This window comes from Pelophylax lessonae (genome assembly GCF_965119305.1).
Source record: "Pelophylax lessonae genome assembly, chromosome: 13".
Lineage (NCBI taxonomy): Eukaryota > Metazoa > Chordata > Amphibia > Anura > Ranidae > Pelophylax > Pelophylax lessonae.
This window is the reverse complement of record NC_138780.1, coordinates 73,159,190-73,182,592: the sequence shown is the minus strand read 5'-3', so window position 1 is coordinate 73,182,592 and position 23,403 is coordinate 73,159,190. Positions and strand designations below refer to the sequence as shown.

General features: G+C 42.9%; 1 protein-coding gene across 2 annotated transcripts in view; it reads right to left on the bottom strand.

Moving 5' to 3' along the window:
- Positions 1-23,403, bottom strand: part of PLCB2 (phospholipase C beta 2) — a 354,260-nt gene that overhangs the window by 212,349 nt on the left and 118,508 nt on the right. For both annotated transcript variants that reach the window (XM_082275009.1, XM_082275010.1), the window contains exon 3: positions 11,804-11,872. In XM_082275009.1, the coding sequence (XP_082131135.1) occupies positions 11,804-11,872 (69 nt within the window). The remainder of the gene's footprint in view (positions 1-11,803; positions 11,873-23,403) is intronic.

Below are 23,403 nucleotides of genomic sequence, written 5' to 3'. Positions count from 1 at the left end.
AAGGGTTGGTAAGGTAATAGATTTTTTTCTTTATAGATATATATATATATATATATATCTATTGTACACTGCAGTTGCCTGCCCGCTGTGTGTGAGAGGCCACAGACCTACCACAGACTGTACTGTGTGCACACCACACTCATTTCGGGTGGCACAGGCACAGTACCTGGCATTTTAAAAAATATTTTTTTTTCCTCTGTCATAATTGCAGTGAGTGCTGTGTCAGGTCCACAGAGTGCACTGTACCCACTGCAGTGCACTGCCCACCACTGATAAATATACGTTGGCACAGCATCTTGTTGCAATAAATTGAAAAAAAAAATATTTTTTATTATTGCAGTTGCCTGGGCTGCCAGTGACTGTCAGGTCCACAGAGTGTACTGTGCCCACTGCAGTGCCACTGTGTGCCCACCCACCACTGATATATAAGGTGGCACAGCAGCTTGCAAAGTAAAAAAAATATATATATTTTTTTAAATTGCAGTTGCCTGGGTGCCAGTGACTGCTGTCAGGTCCACAGAGAGTGTACTGTGCCACTGCCCACCCACCACTGATATATAAGGTGGCACAGCAGCTTGCAAAGTAAAATAAAATATATTTTTTTAAAATTGCAGTTGCCTGGGTGCCAGTGACTGCTGTCAGGTCCACAGAGAGTGTACTGTGCCACTGCCCACCCACCACTGATATATAAGGTGGCACAGCAGCTTGCAAAGTAAAAAAAAATATATATTTTTTTAAATTGCAGTTGCCTGGGTGCCAGTGACTGCTGTCAGGTCCACAGAGAGTGTACTGTGCCACTGCCCACCCACCACTGATATATAAAGTGGCACAGCAGCTTGCAAAGTAAAAAAATATATATATATTTTTTAAATTGCAGTTGCCTGGGTGCCAGTGACTGCTGTCAGGTCCACAGAGAGTGTACTGTGCCACTGCCCACCCACCACTGATATATAAAGTGGCACAGCAGCTTGCAAAGTAAAAAAAATATATATATTTTTTAAATTGCAGTTGCCTGGGTGCCAGTGACTGCTGCCAGGTCCACAGAGAGTGTACTGTGCCACTGCCCACCCACCACTGATATATATGCCTGCAAGAGAAAAAGCCAGCCGCAGAGAAGCCGTATTCCTGAAAATATAAGAAAAATGCTTTTTTTTTAGGGGTTCTGGACATGCTACAGAGCTGAAACTTGACAGGTACACTTTTTAGACCCCCCAGACACTAAATACAAAAAATGACATGCCTGCCTAAAAAAATGCCCGATAAATGCCTGCAAGAGAAAAAGACAGCCGCAGAGAAGCCGTGTTCCTGAAAATATAAGAAAAATGCTGTTTTTTAGGGGTTCTGGACATGCTACAGAGCTGAAACTTGACAGGTACACTTTTTAGACCCCCCCAGACACTAAATACAAAAAATGACATGCCTGCCTAAAAAAATGCCCGATAAATGCCTGCAAGAGAAAAAGACAGCCGCAGAGAAGCCGTATTCCTGAAAATATAAGAAAAATGCTGTTTTTTAGGGGTTCTGGACATGCTACAGAGCTGAAACTTGACAGGTACACTTTTTAGACCCCCCAGACACTAAATACAAAAAATGACATGCCTGCCTAAAAAAATGCCCGATAAATGCCTGCAAGAGAAAAAGACAGCCGCAGAGAAGCCGTATTCCTGAAAATATAAGAAAAATGCTGTTTTTTAGGGGTTCTGGACATGCTACAGAGCTGAAACTTGACAGGTACACTTTTTAGACCCCCCCAGACACTAAATACAAAAAATGACATGCCTGCCTAAAAAAATGCCCGATAAATGCCTGCAAGAGAAAAAGACAGCCGCAGAGAAGCCGTATTCCTGAAAATATAAGAAAAATGCTGTTTTTTAGGGGTTCTGGACATGCTACAGAGCTGAAACTTGACAGGTACACTTTTTAGACCCCCCAGACACTAAATACAAAAAATGACATGCCTGCCTAAAAAAATGCCCGATAAATGCCTGCAAGAGAAAAAGACAGCCGCAGAGAAGCCGTATTCCTGAAAATATAAGAAAAATGCTGTTTTTTAGGGGTTCTGGACATGCTACAGAGCTGAAACTTGACAGGTACACTTTTTAGACCCCCCAGACACTAAATACAAAAAATGACATGCCTGCCTAAAAAAATGCCCGATAAATGCCTGCAAGAGAAAAAGACAGCCGCAGAGAAGCCGTATTCCTGAAAATATAAGAAAAATGCTGTTTTTTAGGGGTTCTGGACATGCTACAGAGCTGAAACTTGACAGGTACACTTTTTAGACCCCCCAGACACTAAATACAAAAAATGACATGCCTGCCTAAAAAAATGCCCGATAAATGCCTGCAAGAGAAAAAGACAGCCGCAGAGAAGCCGTATTCCTGAAAATATAAGAAAAATGCTGTTTTTTAGGGGTTCTGGACATGCTACAGAGCTGAAACTTGACAGGTACACTTTTTAGACCCCCCAGACACTAAATACAAAAAATGACATGCCTGCCTAAAAAAATGCCCGATAAATGCCTGCAAGAGAAAAAGACAGCCGCAGAGAACAGTATTCCTGAAAATATAAGAAAAATGCTGTTTTTTAGGGGTTCTGGACATGCTACAGAGCTGAAACTTGACAGGTACACTTTTTAGACCCCCCAGACACTAAATACAAAAAATGACATGCCTGCCTAAAAAAATGCCCGATAAATGCCTGCAAGAGAAAAAGACAGCCGCAGAGAAGCCGTATTACTGAAAATATAAGAAAAATGCTGTTTTTTAGGGGTTCTGGACATGCTACAGAGCTGAAACTTGACAGGTACACTTTTTAGACCCCCCCAGACACTAAATACAAAAAATGACATGCCTGCCTAAAAAAATGCCCGCTAAATGCCTGCAAGAGAAAAAGCCAGCCGCAGAGAAGCCATATTCCTGAAAATATAAGAAAAATGCTGTTTTTTAGGGGTTCTGGACATGCTACAGAGCTGAAACTTGACAGGTACACTTTTTAGACCCCCCAGACACTAAATACAAAAAATGACATGCCTGCCTAAAAAAATGCCCGATAAATGCCTGCAAGAGAAAAAGACAGCCGCAGAGAAGCCGTATTCCTGAAAATATAAGAAAAATGCTGTTTTTTAGGGGTTCTGGACATGCTACAGAGCTGAAACTTGACAGGTACACTTTTTAGACCCCCCAGACACTAAATACAAAAAATGACATGCCTGCCTAAAAAAATGCCCGATAAATGCCTGCAAGAGAAAAAGACAGCCGCAGAGAACAGTATTCCTGAAAATATAAGAAAAATGCTGTTTTTTAGGGGTTCTGGACATGCTACAGAGCTGAAACTTGACAGGTACACTTTTTAGACCCCCCAGACACTAAATACAAAAAATGACATGCCTGCCTAAAAAAATGCCCGATAAATGCCTGCAAGAGAAAAAGACAGCCGCAGAGAAGCCGTATTACTGAAAATATAAGAAAAATGCTGTTTTTTAGGGGTTCTGGACATGCTACAGAGCTGAAACTTGACAGGTACACTTTTTAGACCCCCCAGACACTAAATACAAAAAATGACATGCCTGCCTAAAAAAATGCCCGCTAAATGCCTGCAAGAGAAAAAGCCAGCCGCAGAGAAGCCATATTCCTGAAAATATAAGAAAAATGCTGTTTTTTAGGGGTTCTGGACATGCTACAGAGCTGAAAATTGACAGGTACACTTTTTAGACCCCCTAGACACTAAATACAAAAAATGACATGCCTGCCTAAAAAAATGCCCGATAAATGCCTGCAAGAGAAAAAGCCAGCCGCAGAGAAGCCATATTCCTGAAAATATAAGAAAAATGCTGTTTTTTAGGGGTTCTGGACATGCTACAGAGCTGAAACTTCACAGGTACACTTTTTAGACCCCCCAGATGCTAAATCCAAAGAAATTTTTTATTTTTATTTTTTTTAATTTTTCCAATAATTGGCTCTCTATCAAAAAATTATAATTTTTAAGAACTTTTTTTTGCGTGATCCCTCTCCGGCATGCCACAGTCCAGGTGTTAGTCCCCTTGAAACAACTTTTCCATCACTATTGTGGCCAGAAAGAGTCCCTGTGTGTTTTAAAATTCGCCTGCCTATTGAAGTCTATGGCGGTTCGCCCGGTTCGCCGGTTCGCGAACATTTGCCGATGTTCGCGTTCGTCGTTCGCGAACGGCGAATTTTAGGTTCGCGACATCACTACTGCACAGCATGAAGCAGATATCCTACAGAATGACCTGGACAAAATTACAGAGTGGGCACGGACATGGCAAATGAGGTTTAACGTGGAGAAGTGTAAGGTTTTGCACTTGGGGACTAAAAACATAAAAGCACAATACACGTTAGGAGGGGAACCCTTGGGGGAATCAAAAATGGAGAAGGATCTGGGAGTCTTGGTTGATGATAGATTAGGCAACAGCATGCAATGTCAAGCGGCAGCTGCCAAAGCCAGCAGAATATTGGCATGCATAAAGAAAGGGATGTATTCCAGAGATAAGACTATAATCCTTCCACTTTATAAATCTCTGGTCCGACCGCATCTGGAGTATTCTGTCCAGTTCTGGTCGCCAGTCCTCAGGAGGGATGTGTTGGAGCTGGAGAGAGTCCAGAGAAGGGCAACTAAACTAATTAGGGGATTGGAGGACCTTGACTATGAAGAGCGTCTACAATCGCTCGATTTATTCTCCCTGGAGAAGAGACGTCTGAGGGGGGACATGATAGCAATTTATAAATATCTTAATGGGGATCCCAGCTTAGAAAAAAAGCTGTTCATTCGAAGGGATTGCATGAGGACTCGAGGGCATACAATGCGATTAGAGGAGAAGCGTTTTAACCTCAGGCAACGTGGGGGGTTCTTTACTGTTAGGGCTACAAGATTGTGGAATTCTCTACCACAAGAGGTGGTTTCTGCGGGTAGTATGATGGCTTTCAAAAGACTCTTAGACTTACATCTCAAGGATCAGAACATTCAGGGGTATGTGAGATGATTACAGCCACACACACCTACACAGGTTGAACTGGATGGACTATTGTCTTTATTCAACCTCACCTACTATGTAACTATGTAACAAGAAAGCTAGAAAGCAGGAGGTCTTGGGAGGAGCAGATGATTTGGGCAATATCTGTGGATGAGGTTGATGATGTAGCTGGGGGCGATGTTGGTGATGGCTTTGTACATTGAGGTTAGTGTTTTGAATTTTATGTGTTGGGGTAGTGGAAGCCAGTGAAGGGATTGGCATAGAGGAATCCCTCAGACCAGTTAGTAAATTGTATAAATCTAGCAACAGCCTTCATAATAGACTGAGGGGGGGGGGGATAGCCTGTGTAAAGGTAGGTCAGTGGGAAAGAGGTTGCAGTAGTCAAGGCGAAATTTAACCAACGGGTGAATATGTTGTTTTGTGGTGTCGTTAGACAGGAAGGGGGAAAATTCTGGAAATGTTGCAGAGGTGAAGGAGGCAAGATTTAGTCGGTGATCGGATGCAGGGTCAGAGTCTAGGATTACACCCAGCACCTTGGCAAGGGACCAGATAGTACAGGATAGAACATATCCAAGGGAAGAAGCAGAGAAAAGGGAGGGATAAAATGAAAAAGGTACAAAAAGAGAGACAAATATATATATATATATATATAAACTGTATATATATATATATATATATATATATATATATATATATATATATATAGTGGGTACGGAAAGTATTCAGACCCCCTTACATTTTTCACTCTTTGTTATATTGCAGCCATTTGCTAAAATCATTTAGGCTCGGGTCACACTATTGCGATGCGGGAAGGCTGCGAATTCGCAGCCTTTTCCCGCATCGCACACGCACCCCCGGCAGTTCACACTGCCATATGCGATACGCTGGGGGTGTCAATGTAATCTTAACGACACCCCCAGTTTGATCGCATATCGCAGTGCGATCGTGCAGTTCGCACAGGATGGGATCGCACAAGTGTGAACCGCTGTGCGATCCGATCCTGATGCGGCTGCAAAAATGCCTCCTGTGCGTGTTTGCACCAGGTGCGATGCGAATTTAGCCATACAAACTGTATGGCTAAACTCGCACCGCACAGCTGATCGCATGTAATGTCGGAGCAGTGCGCTCCGACATTACATGCGAACCCGGCACTCGCATGAGTGTGAACCGGGTCTTAAGTTCATTCTTCTTCCTCATGAATGTACACATAGCACCCCATACTGACAGAAAAACACAGAATTGTTGACATTGTTGCAGATTTATTAAAAAAGAAAAACTGAAATATCACATGGGCCTAAGTATTCAGACCCTTTGCTCAGTATTTAGTAGAAGCCCCCTTTTGATCTAATACAGCCAGGAGTCTTTTTGGGAAAGATGCAACAAGTCTTTCACACCTGGATTTGGGGATCCTCTGCCATTCCTCCTTGCAGATCCTCTCCAGTTCTGTCAGGTTGGATGGTAAACGTTGGTGGACAGCCATTTTTAGGTCTCTCCAGAGATGCTCAATTGGGTTTAAGTCAGGGCTCTGGCTGGGCCATTCAAGAACAGTCACGGAGTTGTTGTGAAGCCACTCCTTCGTTATTTTAGCTGTGTGCTTAGGGTCATTGTCTTGTTGGAAGGTAAACATTCGGCCCAGTCTGAGGTCCAGAGCACTCTGGAGAAGGTTTTTGTCCAGGATATCCCTGTACTTGGCCGCATTCATCTTTCCCTCGATTGCAACCAGTCGTCCTGTCCCTGCAGCTGAAAAACACCCCCACAGCATGATGCTGCCACCACCATGCTTCACTGTTGGGACTGTATTGGACAGGTGATGAGCAGTGCCTGGTTTTCTCCACACATACCGCTTAGAATTAAGGCCAAAAAGTTCTATTTTGGTCTCATGAAACCAGAGAATCTTATTTCTCACCATCTTGGAGTCCTTCAGGTGTTTTTTAGCAAACTCCATGCGGGCTTTCATGTGTCTTACACTGAGGAGAGGCTTCCGTCGGGCCACTCTGCCATAAAGCCCCGACTGGTGGAGGGCTGCAGTGATGGTTGACTTTCTACAACTTTCTCCCATCTCCTGACTGCATCTCTGGAGCTCAGCCACAGTGATCTTTGGGTTCTTCTTTACCTCTCTCACCAAGGCTCTTCTCCCCCGATAGCTCAGTTTGGCCGGACGGCCAGCTCTAGGAAGGGTTCTGGTCGTCCCAAACGTCTTCCATTTGAGGATTATGGAGGCCACTGTTCTCTTAGGAACCTTAAGTGCAGCAGAAATCTTTTTGTAACCTTGGCCAGATCTGTGCCTTGCCACAATTCTGTCTCTGAGCTCTTCAGGCAGTTCCTTTGACCTCATGATTCTCATTTGCTCTGACATGCATTGTGATCTGGAAGGTCTTATATAGACAGGTGTGTGGCTTTCCTAATCAAGTCCAATCAGTATAATCAAACACAGCTGGACTCAAATGAAGGTGTAGAACCATCTCAAGGATGATCAGAAGAAATGGAAAGCACCTGAGTTAAATATATGAGTGTCACAGCAAAGGGTCTGAATACTTAGGACCATGTGATATTTCAGTTTTTCTTTTTTAATAAATCAGCAACAATGTCAACAATTCTGTGTTTTTCTGTCAGTATGGGGTGCTATGTGTACATTCATGAGGAAGAAGAATGAACTTAAACGATTTTAGCAAATGGCTGCAATATAACAAAGAGTGAAAAATTTAAGGGGGTCTGAATACTTTCCGTACCCACTGTATATACATGTGTGTGTGTGTATATACACTATATTGTCAAAAGTATTGGGTCATATGCCTGATTTGGATACCACTAACAGCCAAACACCAATCCCTGGAAGGAGCGGAGGAAGGAGCATACCTGTATATAATCAAAGCCTGTTTTATACATACAGTTGGTGAGTGGGGGCACATAGGAGAGAGCACGCCACTTTGGATTGACATTGCAGCAGGATTCACCTATAGTTTATGGAATTTTTTCATGTTTATGGACTATTTGATTTGATACTGCACTCAGCACTTTTATTACTAGCACTTTTAACACTATTAGCACTTTATCTTTAGCACTTTACAAAAGGTTTATTTTGTATCACAATAGATAAATGTTTTGCTCATTATTTGAATGCACTTTATTAGAGCAGCACTGTAGTCACTACACACTACCTGATAAAATAAAATGCAATAAAAAAAATTTAAATTGTAAAAAATTATAAAAATGAAATTAAAAAAAATAAAATAAACATCAAAACGACTTCCTCACTACTACTTACTACTCCCCCCAAAAAGCATTGTGAAAAAAAAAAATTAAATTGTAAAAAAAAAAAAAAAAAAATACATAAAAATAAAAAAAAATACTGAAACTGCCCCCACACCCCCTTTCCCAGAAGCACTGTAAAATGTTTTTTAATTATTTAAAAAAATAATAACAAAAAGAAAATTGTAACAAATAATAGATATAATAAAAACAAAAAACTACTGACACTGTCCACTGCCCAACTAACATTGCAAACTACCCCAAAATCATTGTGAAAAAACGAATACAAAAATAAACTGTAAAAAATTATTTAAATAAAAATAGAAAAAATTCTGACACTGTCCATTGCTCTATTGCCCTACTGACAGCATCCACTGGCCCCCAAAAAGCATTTTGAAAAAATGAAAAAAAAAAAACTAAAAGTTGAATTGTAAAAAAATAATAAATAAAAAAATAAAAATTAAAATAAAGAACTATTGACACCATCCACTGCGCTACTGACACCACCCTGCACATGCTACCCAACACTGTACACTTCACACTCCTCACCTGCACATTATACATTTACATACACTCTACACTCCTCTCCTGCACATACTACACACCGTCATACACTTTGCACTCCTCTCTTGCACATTCTACCCACCGCCATACACTCCGAACTCCTCTCCTGCACATACTACCCACCCCTGTACACTTCGCACTCCTCTTCTGCATATAATACCCAACTCCATACACTCTGCACTCCTCTCCTGCACATACTGCCCACCTCCGTACACCCTGCACTCCTCTCCTGCACACACTACCCATCGCCATATATATTAGGCAAAAGCTGAGAGGCATAACTGTGTACACCTGCATCGAGCATCTGTAAAGATACACATCAGGGCTACTTAAGAGAAGGGGTTTTTTTTTCATTAAAAATAAAGTTTTGGTAGTTAAAAATTAAACTGGCTTCTAACTTTTTTTGATGGCTCCTAGATTCAAAGCATATTTGTCAAGGCTTGTCATAGGTGTTACCCATGTACTAAGTAGTAGCAAAAGCACTAATCACGTTAGGATACTGTGTCAACGGGCTTTGTTTGCTTCAAACTAATTTTGAGTTCCCATGCAAGTCTATGGGAATGCAAAACATGCTTGCTGCAGGTCTAATGCAGCTCAGAAGGGAGTCAGCTGTAAGCCAATTACACAGATCAATAAATTCTGACTATTCTCGGACGTTTTTTACACTGATGTCAAACTGATTCCATCAACACAAACTAATAGTCTGTAGACATAGGCCCGCAAACACAACTTGTAGCCTTTGCTGTGGTTCTAATACAGTGCATATTATAAAAATGCTTTTACTGCAAAAAAAAACCCTTCTACATGATACAGTACATACAGTAGGGTGCAATGTAAAAGGTATACCATACAATTCTATATATACAGACAGATTTGCAAATACATATGTAAGCTGCAGAGCCCCCATCAAGGCACCCCAGTACTTTATGTTGTCCTAACTCTAAATTTGAGAGCATCCACAGTGGAAGCACATGCATTATAATGGATAGGCAGAGGGCAGGTGAGCATGGAGGGAGCCCACCCCTCATTAAAGGCACAGGGGCGTACTGGACACCCAGTATATAGCGCAATGGCCGCAAAGGTGTCACCCCTGTGCTTTTAAGGAGGGGCGGGCTCCCTCCAGGCTTACCTGCCCTCTACCTATCCATTATAATGCATGGGCTTCCACTATGGAGGCTCTTAAATTTAGTTACTGGGGAACCTTGATGGGGTTCTGTGAATTGCGCATGTATTTGCAAATGTGTGCAAACTTAACCCCTGTTTTAAATGCATACTTTAAGACAGGACAATTTGATTGGCTAGCAGGCTGGTCGGAAAGCATAGTTTGAAATGTATTTGGTTTTGTTTTATATATATATATATATATATATATATATATATATATATACACACACTGCTCAAAAGAAGTAAAGGAACACTTTGAAAACACATCAGATCTCAAAATATCATGCTGGATATCTATACTAATATTGAATGGGCAATGTGTTAGGAACAAAAGGATGCCAGATCGTTTGATGGAAATGAAAATGTTCAACTTACAGAGGGCTGAATTCAAAGACACCCTGAAAATCAAAGTGAAAAAATGATGCAGCAGGCTAGTCCATTTTGCTGAAATTTCATTGCAGCAACTCAAAATGGTACTCAGTAGTTTGTATGGCCCCCATGTGCTATTATGTATGCCTAACAATGTCAGGGCAGGCTCCTAATGAGACGACAGATGGTGTCCTGGTGTATTTCCTCCCAGATCTGGACCAGGGCATCACTGAGCTCCTGAACAGACTAAGGTGTGACCTGGTGGTGTCGGATGGACTAAAACATAATGTCCCAGAGGAGTTCTATTGGATTTAGGTGAGGCGAGCGTGGGGGCCATTCAATGGTATCAATTCCTTCATCCTCCAGGAATTGGCTGCATACTCTCATCAAATGAGGCCGGGCATTGTCGTGCACCAGGAGTAACCCAGGACCCACTGCACCAGAGTAGGGTCTGACAGTGGGTCCAAGGATTTTATCCTGAAACCTTATAGCAGTCAAGGTGCCATTGTCTAGCCTGTAGAGGTCTGTGCGTCCCTCTATGTCCCTTCCCAGACCATCATTGACCGGCCACCAAACCGGTATTGTAAACAATGTTACAGGCAGTATAACACTCTCCACGGCTTCTCCAGACCCTTTCACGTCTGTCACATGTGATCAGCGTGAACCTGCTCTCATCTGTAAAAATCACAGGGCGCCAGTGGCGGACCTGTCAATTCTGGTGTTCAATGGCAAATGCCGATCGAGCTCCACGGTGACGGGCAGAGAACACAGGGTCCACTAGAGCATGTCAGGCCCTCAGGCCACCCTTATAAAGTCTGTTTGATTGTTTGGTCAGAGACATTCACACAGTGGCCTGCTGGAGGTCATTTTGTAGGGCTCTGGCAGTGCTCTTCCTGTTCCTCCTTGCACAAGGGAGCAGATACCAGTCCTGCTGATGGGTTAAGGACCTTCTACCGCCCTGTCCTGTGCAACCTCTATAGGGTCCAGGTGTCACCTAATGCTACCAGTAGTCACACTGACCCTAGCCAAATGCAAAACTTTTGAAAAAATAGTCAGGAAAAATGAGTAGGGAAAGATTTTTTATTGGCCTCCACCTGTAAAACCATTCCTGTTTCAGGAGTCATCTCATTGTTTCCCAACTAGTGTACCTATTGTTAATTTCATTAATACCAAAGCAGCTGAAACTGATTAAAAACTGATCAGATCAATATCCCAGGAGTTTAAATGACTTGATGTTATACTCTGATTAAAAAGTGTTCCTTTAATTTTTTTGAGCAGTGTATATATTGTATATAGGAATTTTTCTAAAAAAACAAAACAAAAAGTGGTTTCCAACTAATATGGTACTCTAAAATAATGTGTTTCTACAAACAAGAGATACATGTTGATAGCCAATGGCCACTATAATGAAGCTGACAGTTCACAATATTCAGTGATTATGTATATTTTCATAACAAAACAACATACCTTGGGAATTTTGGCATATTTTCCAAATCGTGTATCTCGGATACTGGTTAATTCAATGAATTCAATTTCCTGCAAAAATGATAAATTGTATTTGAAAGAGCAGCAACAGAAAATGTAATATGCTATGTCAAATAATAAACTGGAGATGATTTAATCATGCTGATATTCAGTTCAGCTATACTGTTTGAAAGACTGCCAAGTGTTTTCTCTGAGCTAACAGTCAGTTCATTCGCAACTTTTAAGACTATTTAATAGGTAGACGATTGCCAATGTTGACAGAATGGCTTCCTCCATTAGGGGAGGGAAGGATCCACTTAAAGCTCCATTAATCAACTTAGGTTCTGTATTTCTAAGACTTTTCACTAGGCAGGGTTGACCTGTACTTGGCAGGGGCAAAGAGGGGGTTTTTCAGTGATGTGCGTCAGGTTGTGCCCAACAAAACAAAAAGAGTCAATGTAAATAGCAAATTCTATCAGATGGTTGAGTTCCTACAGACTCCATTGATCAGCACAAGTCTTTTCATTGGAGGCACATTGCATTGTGTATAGTGTATTGGGCTACCTATCCCATTGATTTTCATACATTGATGTATATACAGTATGCACTATTTTTCTTTTGTTGATAGCCATGGCATTCATCATCACTAGGTAACCTAATCCCTTTATGCCCATCATAAAAACATGTTTTGGCTTTTTTCACCTGGCCCATTTAACTTTGGTTTGCAGCGGGAGTGACATAGTTGCCTCTTTTTGTCTCCAGTCATTTAAAGGGAATACTTACCAAGCAGTGAATGGGACATTTACCAAACATTAACTAATGGTGAACCCTTCCTTGCGTACTAAAATACATTGTCCAGGAGGATTTACCTGCACTGAATGTTTGGTGAATGTCCTCTTCACAGCTTTATAAATATGCCCCATTCAGCAGCAACAACAACAGCACACTATGGAACTACATATAAAGTAGCACCAGGAAGCCTTACAGGATCAATATAATATAGAGTTATGCAAGACTTTGACCTTTATAGAATGTGCAGCTACACTCCCAAGTCACTCTGCATATATTGGAGGATTCTAAAAATCCTGAAATTGACAGGAGTAATGGCTATGGCAATTTTATGGTACAGTTTTTAGAGGCCCCAACTAGAAATGATGCTCTGCTGTCCCTGGTAGTTTCAAATATTGTGGAGCTTTTTACTAATGTTCATATACTGTACATAAATATATACGATATATGCTGTATAAAAACACTACATTTTAAGAGAGATACATTTTCACAAATGCTCTCCAAGATTTACACTGGGAGGCAACCTTGTCTTTGAAGAACACAGAACAGAGATAATAAATCAACTGCATGTAAACACATTGCAAAAAATATTACCAGGTCAATATGTTTAAAGGGCTTAAAATAAAAACCTATGTGGCTCATGGCCCAAGTTAAAATAGCTTAAAAGATTAGGAAAAAAAGATGTAAAATAATGAAAATGTAAGGAACACTATCATCATTTAAAACTTACCGAAGAAGAATATAACAGAATATGTAAAAAAGAAAAAAATGACAGGTTCAAAAATGAGAGACAGGTTGCAAAGGGAGTACAACAAACTTTCTTAACAATTCTTAAAATATATTCATAGTAAAAAGGTTAGGTTTGAGTATATAGCATCTATATAAAGATCATTTTGAGTTGGTGACTGGGAACAAAGAGAAACAAATTTAATAAATACCTTTTTCAGCTCTGTGTATGCAAAGGAAAATAGGGAGCTCAAGTCCTTAAAGTGGTTCTAAAGGCTCAAGGTCATTATATGCGTAAAGGTAAAAATTCTTCTCTGTGCAGCAGTCCCCCTGTCTTAATACTTACCTGAGCCCCATCGCGGTCCAGAGATGTGCACGAGAGCCTCGGCTCTCTGGAGACTCTCCCTGTTCATTGGTTGAGACAGTATGGCTCCCACTGCTATCAACCACAGCCAGTGAGCCAATGAGGAGAGAGAGGGCCGCGGTTTTGTGTGTGAATGGATACGCAGGGCTGCGGCTTGGGAGCGAGGCTGCCTGGGTGCCCCCATTGCAAGCTGCTTGCTCTGGGGGCATTTGGCAGGAGGGAGGGGCCAGAATCGCCAGTGAGGGCCCTAAAAAGAGGAGGACTGGGGCTGCTCTTTGCAAAACCATTGCACAGAGCAGGGGAGTATAACATGTTTGTTATTTTAAAAAAGCCTTTTTTTAATGGGGATTGTATCGATCCGCAATGGCTCAAAATTATATGGTCCAGAAACTTTTAGACAAAATAAAGGTGAAACAAATGCCTTACAGGTCCTCAAAGAGTTGAGCTCTGTTGTTGCTAAGCCATTGTTTATCCTTTTTAGAGTCTCTGTAATGACTGGCATAATACTACTGGACTGGCGTAAGGCCAGTGTGGTGCCTTTATTTAAAAAGTGATCAATGTCTTTACCTAGAAACTATAGACCCATTTGTTTACATTACATAGTCTGAAAGATATTTTAAGCAATAGTCAGCACCGATTCACAAAAGAAAGGTGTACTTGGACTTTTCAAAAGTGTTTGACACAGTTCCTCACATTGCTAATTGTGTATGTTAAAGTGATTGTAAAGCTTTTTTAAAAATTAAAATAACACACGTTATACTTTCCTGAGCATCCCTGAACCTCCTTTTCAGGGGTCCCACACTGGTACTCTCCGCTCCTTTTCTTTTGTGTCTACCCCCATCGCAAGCACTTGCTATGGGGCAGACGTGCGGGCGCACTCTTGAGGCAGGCTGTGTGCCTCCATAGACACACACAGCCCAGCTCAGCCCCACCCTCTGCTGCTTCCTCACAGAATTTGACTAAGACAGCCAAGCCTGTGAAAGAGGGGAGTGGAGAGAAGAGCTGCTGTAGACAGGACAGCACTGTATCCAAAATAGATTAAGTGTGTGAAGGGAGCTTGGGGGGGGGGGGGGGACAGAGAGAGAGCTGCTATTGAAAGGTTTTTTTACCTAATGCAGAGAATGCATTAGGATAAAAAATAAAAAAAAAACATTTTATCCTAGAATGACTTTAATGTCTGTAGGCTTAGAAAATTAAATGGTAAATGGATAGAAAATTGACTAAAAGACCGTATTCATAGAGTTGTGATTTATCATTCATACTCTGACTTTTAACCTATTTATAAATGATATAGAGTCTAAGATTAAAGGTACCATTTCAGTGTTTGGAGATGACATCAAGATTTGCAGGAAATTTATGTCCCCGAAGGATGTCTACAATTTACAAGGTGAGCTCAATACGTTATTTATTTGGGCAACTATGTGGCAAATGAGGTTTAATGTAGCAAGTATAAAATTATGCACTTGGAGGCTAAAAACAAGGTAGTCCATATAGCAAACTTGATGTTGAGTTATTTAATTTAAGGGCATTAGAGAGTACAAGGGGGCACTGTTTACCTCTGGAGGAAAATACATTAAACTTCCATATTCAGAAATGGTTCTGCACACTAGCGGTTTGTTAAGCACCTAAAAGATATTATAAACATTTTGTTTCTGCGCATAGAAGCTAATGATGTTCATGCACACTATTTTATGCTAGAAGCATTTTTTTCAAGCTTCAGTGTTTAGGAGCTCCTAAACGGTTCTAAAAGCTACTAAAACGCTCCTAACAGCTTTTTTAAAATTTCTTTATGTACTGCAAACACACTGATAAAAAGCTAACTATCCTAAATTCTGCTAAAAGCTATTAAAACACTACTACAAGCCGGCACAAAAATGTTAGCTTTTTTCATCCAGCATTTTTTTCCAGCGTTTTTGGAGCTTATAAAAAATGCTAGTGTGCATGGAGCCTAACAGCTGTGAAAATGTGGATTAGACTCAACACAGAAAAATAGGAAGGACCTATAAATAGTTTAACCGCTTGCCGACCGCCGCACGACTATTTACTACGGCGGTCAGCCCCTCACAGGCAAAGCAACGTAGGGCTAGCCGGTGAGGGTCTAGGGATCGAGCGCGCGCCGCGGGAGGCGCGCTCCCGTGCGGTCACGGACCCCCCCGCACGTGTATGTCCGCCAGTCACTCGCAATCGTCCGTTAGAGCAGGAGAAAGGCAGGCGGCTAATGTAAACAAGCCGCCTGTCATTCTCCCCTGTGTAAGAATAGTGATCATACGATTCTACTATGTAGGACCGTTGATCACTGTTCCTACACCTCAAGCCACAGCCAATCACAGTTAGAATCACGCCCCTAGGGACACACATAACCCCTCCCTCTCAAAAAAAGTTAACCCCTTCACTGCCAGTGTAATTTTACAGTAACAGCGCATATGTATAGCACTGATTACTGTAGTAATGTCACTGGTAACCCCAAAAGTGTCAAAAATGTCAGTCAAGGGTCCGATCTGTCAGCCGCAATGTCGCAGTACCGCAAAAAAAATCGCAGATCACCGCCATTACGCGTTACAAAAAAAAAACAACAAAAATGACAAAAATCTTTCCCTTAGTTAGTAAACGCAATAACTTTTGCGCAAACCAAACAAAATACGCTTTTTGCGATTTTTTTTTACCAAACATATGTAGCATAAAACAAATTGGCCTAAAATGTTAAAAAAATTTGATTTTTACCTTTTTTTGGGGGGAATTTCATATAAAAAAATGAGAAAAATATTGTTATTTTTGCAAAATTGACTCTTTTTTTGTTTATAGCGCATGATCAAAAAATCGCACAGGTGATCAAATACCACCAAAAGAAAGCTCTGTTTGTGGGAAAAAAAGGACGTCAAATTAGTTTAGGTACAGCATCGCATGACCGCGCAATTGTCCGTTAAAGTCACATAGTGCCGAATCGCAAAATAGGCCCTGGTCAGGAAGGGGGTAAAATCTTCCCGGGCTTAAGTGGTTAAAAAGTGTGAAGAGGGAATAGGACAGCCAGCAGTTTCTCCTTGAAAAAAACTTTAATAATCAGTATATAGAAAGCATAGAAAAATTATAATTTGAGTTGATAGGCAATAGACAATAATAAAAGTCGACAATATTGTCATACATAAAAGACATACCCGGATGTACAGCCACATACAAACCAAAGCACACTGTAATACCACATAAATCCGGAGTACCGACTATGCCAGCTCAAGAGTGAGGGGCAGAGTGTGTGGGGTCTGAAGTAGTCCCAGGTAATCACCATGGTGTCAGCCCTTAGACAGCCATACAACTCACAGTGGACATCTGGGCTTCCTTATTCCCCAAATAGATTGAAAGAGCAGTGCATGGAACTGTATGTCACAGCATACACTGATGTTCCTGCAATTGTCATTGGACTGGCCAAGCATGTCTCCAGACCTAAACCCTCTAGGGCATCCTCAAAATGAATGTGGAGGAGCGCAAGGTCTCTAACATCCACCAGCTCTGTGATGTCGCCATGGAGGAGTAAAAGAGGACTCCAATGGCAACCTGTGAAGCTCTGGTGAAGTCCATGCCCAAGAGGGTTAAGGCAGTGCTGAAAAAAAATGGTGGCCACACAAAATATTGACACTTTGGGCCTAATTTAGACATTTTCACTTAGGGGTGTGCTCACTTCTGTTGTCAGTGGTTTAGACATTAATGGCTGTGTGTTGAGTTATTTTGAGGGGACAGCAAATTTACACTGTTATACAAGCTGTACACTCACTACTTTACATTGTAGCAAAGTGTAATTACTTCAGTGTTGTCACATGAAAAGATATAATAAAATATTTACAAAAATGTGAGGGGTGTATTCACTTTTGTGAGATACTTTAAGTGCGTGTTTTTTAAAAGTCAGTACCTACAGTTTTTTTAGCTGTGGGCTTCCGCTAATTACTATTCGCTCTGTTTTTTCAGTGCAAGCCTGCTCAGCTGTCGGTTAATTACCAGCCACTCCTTGTTTCCACAGTGACTCACCTGGTTACTATTTCCTGCCTCATTAGTCCAGCCTACAGCCAGCCCCTTCTGGCTATTTAAACAGCTCTGCTAATTCCCTCTGTACCCTTGCGTGGTCAACATCTCCAGTTAGTACCCGCTGTGTTCCTGTGAATGACTTTGCCTGGCTGACGTCTCTCCTGGATCCTGATTTTTTGGCTTCTGACAATGCTGATTTCAGGTTTCTGATCCCACCTTTTATTACATTTAAGGTATGACTTTAACTGCATTTTCTGTCTCTGCCTGGTTTATGGTTTCTGAAATTATGCCAGGGCCATAAATTCAGAGAATGCAGGCAATCCACCTGGTGTAATATTTTTTCCAGATAGGATGAGCAGGACCACCGCATGAATCAGTTTATCATAGCGTTACAGTAACTCCTGATTCAAACGGCCCATTTGGATCCTCCCACTCCGGATGATCTGGTACAACCAGTGTCACAAGTCATCCCTGCTGCTGCTCTGGTTTCTCTTCAGGCAGCCACCAATGTAAGAGGTATACCTGGTTCTGCTCCACTTCCCCAGCGTTTTGGGGGTGATCCAGCTCACTGAAAAGGGTTTCTCAACCAGGCTGAAATATGTTTGGAGATGCTGCTCCAGGCATTCAGAGACCTTCCTTTATGGAGTGCTTGCAGAAGCCTCCTGTATATTTGACTCTGCATTACGCATACCCACCCATGCCTTCCTCACCTCTCATGTCTCCTGGGCCAGAGTCCTCCAGTGAAGTAGAGCTCATGCAGCTGGACTTTACACGGCTCTCTGCAGAAGAGAGGGCCTTTAGGAAAAGGGAGAAATTGTGCCTTTACCATGGCCAGGCAGGTTACTTATTGACTGAGAAACACCTGCACCTGAGGTCCTGTAGGGGTGTCAGGGCTGGGCTTCTAGCAGCTCTCTTCTCAGTGCTCTTGGCTGCTTAGCTGTTAGTTAATTACCAGCCACTCATTGTTTCCTCAATGACTCACCTGAAGTGGTGGCCGGTTCGTTAGGGGCTCAGGGGCGCCGCCCCCCCATATATGCGTCCGGCCCCCTAATCTGCTCTACCTGATTAGAGCCAGAGACTCTTATAGGGCAAAGCAAAGGTGGACCCGGGGCACAGAGCAGTGCGTCCCGAGCGCACCCATTGTGTGACAATAGCGAATGAAAATTTGCTATTGTCACACCGATCCTCCTCCTGGCCAATCAAGAAGCTCGTCCAATACGCGCTTCCTGATTGGCCGCAAGGCAAACCCCATGGCATTAGCCTAGGAGGAGGCAGGAGCGGAAGGACTGAAGGAGACACGCCGCCGGGACCGAGGAGAAGCCGCCGTTCGGGGGACTGAGGAGAAGCCGATCGCTGCCGCTGCTGCTCCAGGTAAGTAAGGGAGCACGCACGCTGATCTCTGCATTGGGGGAATGTATGCTGGTCACTGCATTGAAGGCACGCACGCTGATCTCTGCATTGGGGGCATGTACGCTGGTCACTACATTGGGGGCATGTATGCTGGTCACTGCATTGGGGGCATGTATGCTGGTCACTACATTAGGGGCATGTATGCTGGTCACTGCATTTGGGGCATGTATGCTGGTCACTGCATTGGGGGCATGTATGCTGGTCACTGCATTGGGGGCATGTATGCTGGTCACTGCATTGGGGGCATGTATGCTGGTCCCTGCATTGGGGGCATGTATGCTGGTCACTACATTAGGGGCATGTATGCTGGTCACTACATTAGGGGCATGTATGCTGGTCACTGCATTGGGGGCATGTACGCTGGTCACTGCATTGGGGGCATGTACGCTGGTTACTGCATTGGGGGCATGTATGCTGGTCACTGCATTGGGGGCATGTACGCTGGTCACTGCATTGGGGGCATGTATGCTGGTCACTGCATTGGGGGCATGTATGCTGGTCACTGCATTGGGGGCATGTACGCTGGTCACTGCATTGGGGGCATGTACGCTGGTCACTGCATTGGGGGCATGTACGCTGATCTCTGCATTGAAGGGGGCATGTACGCTGGTCTCTGCATTGAAGGGGGCATGTACGCTGGTCACTGCATTGAAGGGGGCATGTACGCTGGTCACTGCATTGAAAGGGGGCACGCTGGTCACTGTGCATTGAAAGGGGGCACGCTGGTCTCTCTGCATTGAAAGGGGGCACGCTGGTCTCTCTGCATTGAATACCTTAATTACTGAAGGCCCCTTTCACACTTTTGCAACCTCAAAGTCACGCAATTTCTTACAGCGTTTTTTTGCCGCAAAGCAAAGCCTATTACATTTTTCTGTTTGCGCCCCATCCCCCCCCCCCCAAAAAAAAAAATTTTGAGCACCAGCCGCCACTGCTTACCTGGGGTTACCATTACCTGCCTCATTAGTCCAGCCTACAGCCAGCCCCTTCTGGCTATTTAAACAGCTCTGCTTATTCCCTCTGTACCCTTGCATGGTCAACATCTCCAGTTAGTCCCCGCTGTGTTCCTGTGAATGACTTTGCCTGGCTGACGTCTCTCCTGGATCCTGATTTTTTGGCTTCTGACAATGCTGACTTCAGGTTTCTGATCCCACCTTTTATTACATTAAAGGTGTGACTTTAACTGCATTTTCTGTCTCTGCCTGGTTTATGGTTCCTGAAATTATGCCAGGGCCATAAATTCAGAGAATGCAGGCAATACACCTGGTTGTAATATTTTTTCCAGATCGGATGAGCAGGACCACTGCATGAATCAGTTTATCATAGCGTTACAGTAACTCCTGATTCAAACTGCTCATTTGGATCCTCCCACTCCGGCTGATCCGGTACAACCAGTGTCACAAGCCATCCCTGCTGCTGCTCTGGTCTCTGTTCAGGAAGCCGCCAATGTAAGAGGTATGCCTGGTTCTGCTCCACTTCCCCAGCGTTTTGGGGGTGATCTAGCTCACTGAAAAGGGTTTCTCAACCAGGCTGAAATATGTTTGGGGATGCTGCTCCAGGCATTCACTATAGACAGAAGCAAAGTAGAGCCTTTGCTTGGGCAAACTTTCCATGGGAGATGCAAAAACCCATTGTCCGGAATTACCCTGAGTTTGTGGCCTCCTTTAAAAAGGTATTTGATATTTCCACTGGCTCCCCCACTGCTGCCAAAAGCCTCATGTCCATTAAACAGAGTATGAGAACTGTTGCCAACTACGCTATTGAATTCCGGACTCTGGCAGCAGAGGTTGGTTGCAACAATGAGCCTCTCATGACTGCTTTTTCTCATGGTCTCTCTGATATAATTAAAGATGAGATTTCAGCTCGAGATACACCTAAGAATCTTGAGAAGTTGATCTTGTTTGTCATCCTCATTGATACTAGACTCTGAGAGAGACCTTCCTTTGTGGAGTGCTTGCAGAAGCCTCCTGTATATTTGACTCTGCATTTTGCATACCCACCCATGCCTTCCTCACCTCTCATGCCTCCTGGGCCAGAGTCCTCCAGTGAAGTAGAGCCCATGCAGCTGGACTTTACACGGCTCTCTGCAGAAGAGAGGGCCTTTAGGAAAAGGGAGAAATTGTGCCTTTACCATGGCAGGCAGGTCACTTATTGACTGAGAAATACCTGCACCTGAGGTCCTATAGGGGTGTCAGGGTTGGGCTTCTAACAGCTCTCTCTCTAAAGCCAGCCCCTTTTTGCTATTTAAACTGCCTTGCTCTTTCCCTCCCAACCTTTAACTGGTCAACATCTCCAGCATGTATCTGCTGTGTTTCTGTTATGACTTTGCCTGGCTGACATTTCTTCTGGTTCCTTATCCTGATATTTGGCTTCTTACAATGCTGATTCCTTTCTTCCTGATCCTGGCTTGTCTAAATACCCGTATTGGCTTCCTAATCCTGGCTTCTGTTTTTGACTACGCCCTGATCTATATTATGATCTTTACTATTATATTAAAGTGATTTCAACTGCATTTTCTGTCTCTGCCTGGTTCATGGTCCCTGACAAGGGGACAGACCTTAGGTGGCATCTTTGGGCCCTCAGCTAACCTGAAGGATAAGCCTCTAATTCTGGTTACCTTCTCCTGGTCTGACTTTTCCATCAATACCCTGTCACTAATCGATTCGGGGGCTTCAGGCTTGTTCATAGATAATGCCTTCATGTTGGAGCACTCAATAACGCTGCAGCCTCGTGCCTCTCCACTTGCCATTGAGGCTATTGATGGGAAACCTCTACAGCCTTCCAAAGTGACACATTAAACCGCTCCATTGGCCATGGCTGTAGGGGCTCTTCACTATGAGATAATCCAATTCCTCATCTGATTACCCAGTTGTCATTGGTTATCAGTGATTACAGAGGCAAATCCCTCTTTCGATTGGCGTAGTGCCGAGGTTCTGTCATGGTCCCCACAATGCACTAATACGTGTTTTCAGAAAGTGATTAAGGTCATGGGCACATCTTTACCCTCTTCATTGCCAGAGGAATAGCGTGAATTCAATGGTGTCTTTGACAAAGGTCAGACCGGTATTTTGTCGCCACATTGCCCTTTGATTGCACAACTGACCTTCTACCTGGTGCCAATCCTCCTCATGGCCAGGTTTACTCTTTGTGTGTCTTGGAGGATAAGGCTATGAAGGAGTATGCTGCAGATTCACTTTCCCAGGGGTTCATCCGCAAGACCTCTTCTCCTGCCAGTGCTAGCTTTTTCTTTGTGAAAAAGAAGAGTGGTGAACTAAGACCCTGTATCAATTATAAAGCTCTCAATCGCATCACAGTTAGGAATGCTTACCCGATCCCATTGATTAATATCTGACCGCCTCAAAGCTTGATTTGAGAGGGGCATACAATCTTGTGAGGATTAAGGAGGGCGACAAATGGAAAACTGTGTTTAATAATTGAACCAGACACTACAAATACCTTGTAATGCCCTTTGATCTCTGCAATGCTGCAGTTTTCCAGGAAATTATTAATGATGTCCTCCGAGATAGGCTGCAACAATGTGTGGTGGTTTACCTCAATGATATTCTCATATATTCTAAATCCCTAGACAACCACCACACAGATACCACCTGTGTGCTACAGAGGTTGAGCGATAACACCCTATTTTGCAAGTCGGAGATGTGCGAGTTCTATCGCAAACAGGTACATTTTTGGGTTATGTAATTTATACTGCTGGGTTTTCAATGGACCCAGGGAAATTATGTGCAGTCTTGCAGTGACCTCGACCCATAGGTCTACGTCCTCTACAAAGTTTTCTTGGCTTTGCCAATTATTATCGGAAATGTATTCGTAATTTTTCTTTTCTGGTCAAATCCCTGACTGATATGACCAGGAAGGACAGCAACCCACAAATTTGGTCCCTGGATACTATTAAAGCCTTTGAATCTCAAGGTCGCTATTGTTACAGCTCCTGTGCCAACACATCCTGATCCTAAATTACTCTTCATTCTTGAAGTTGATGCGTCTGAAACTGGGGTAGGTACTCTCCTGTCTCAATGTCCTACCTCTGAGAGTGCTATGCATGCCTGTGGCTACTTCTAAAAAATTGACTCCTGCAAAATGCAATTACAAGATTGGGGACAGAGAACTATTAGTCATTATTTTAGCTGTTAAAGAATGGAGCCATCTCCTCGAGGGTACTTCAGTACCGGTCCTCATTTTGACTGACTATAAGAATCTTACATTTTTGTCTGAGGCAAAACGCTCATATAATATACTTAAGTAAATCACATATTAAAAAGTTAAATAGTGTAGAATACACTACAAT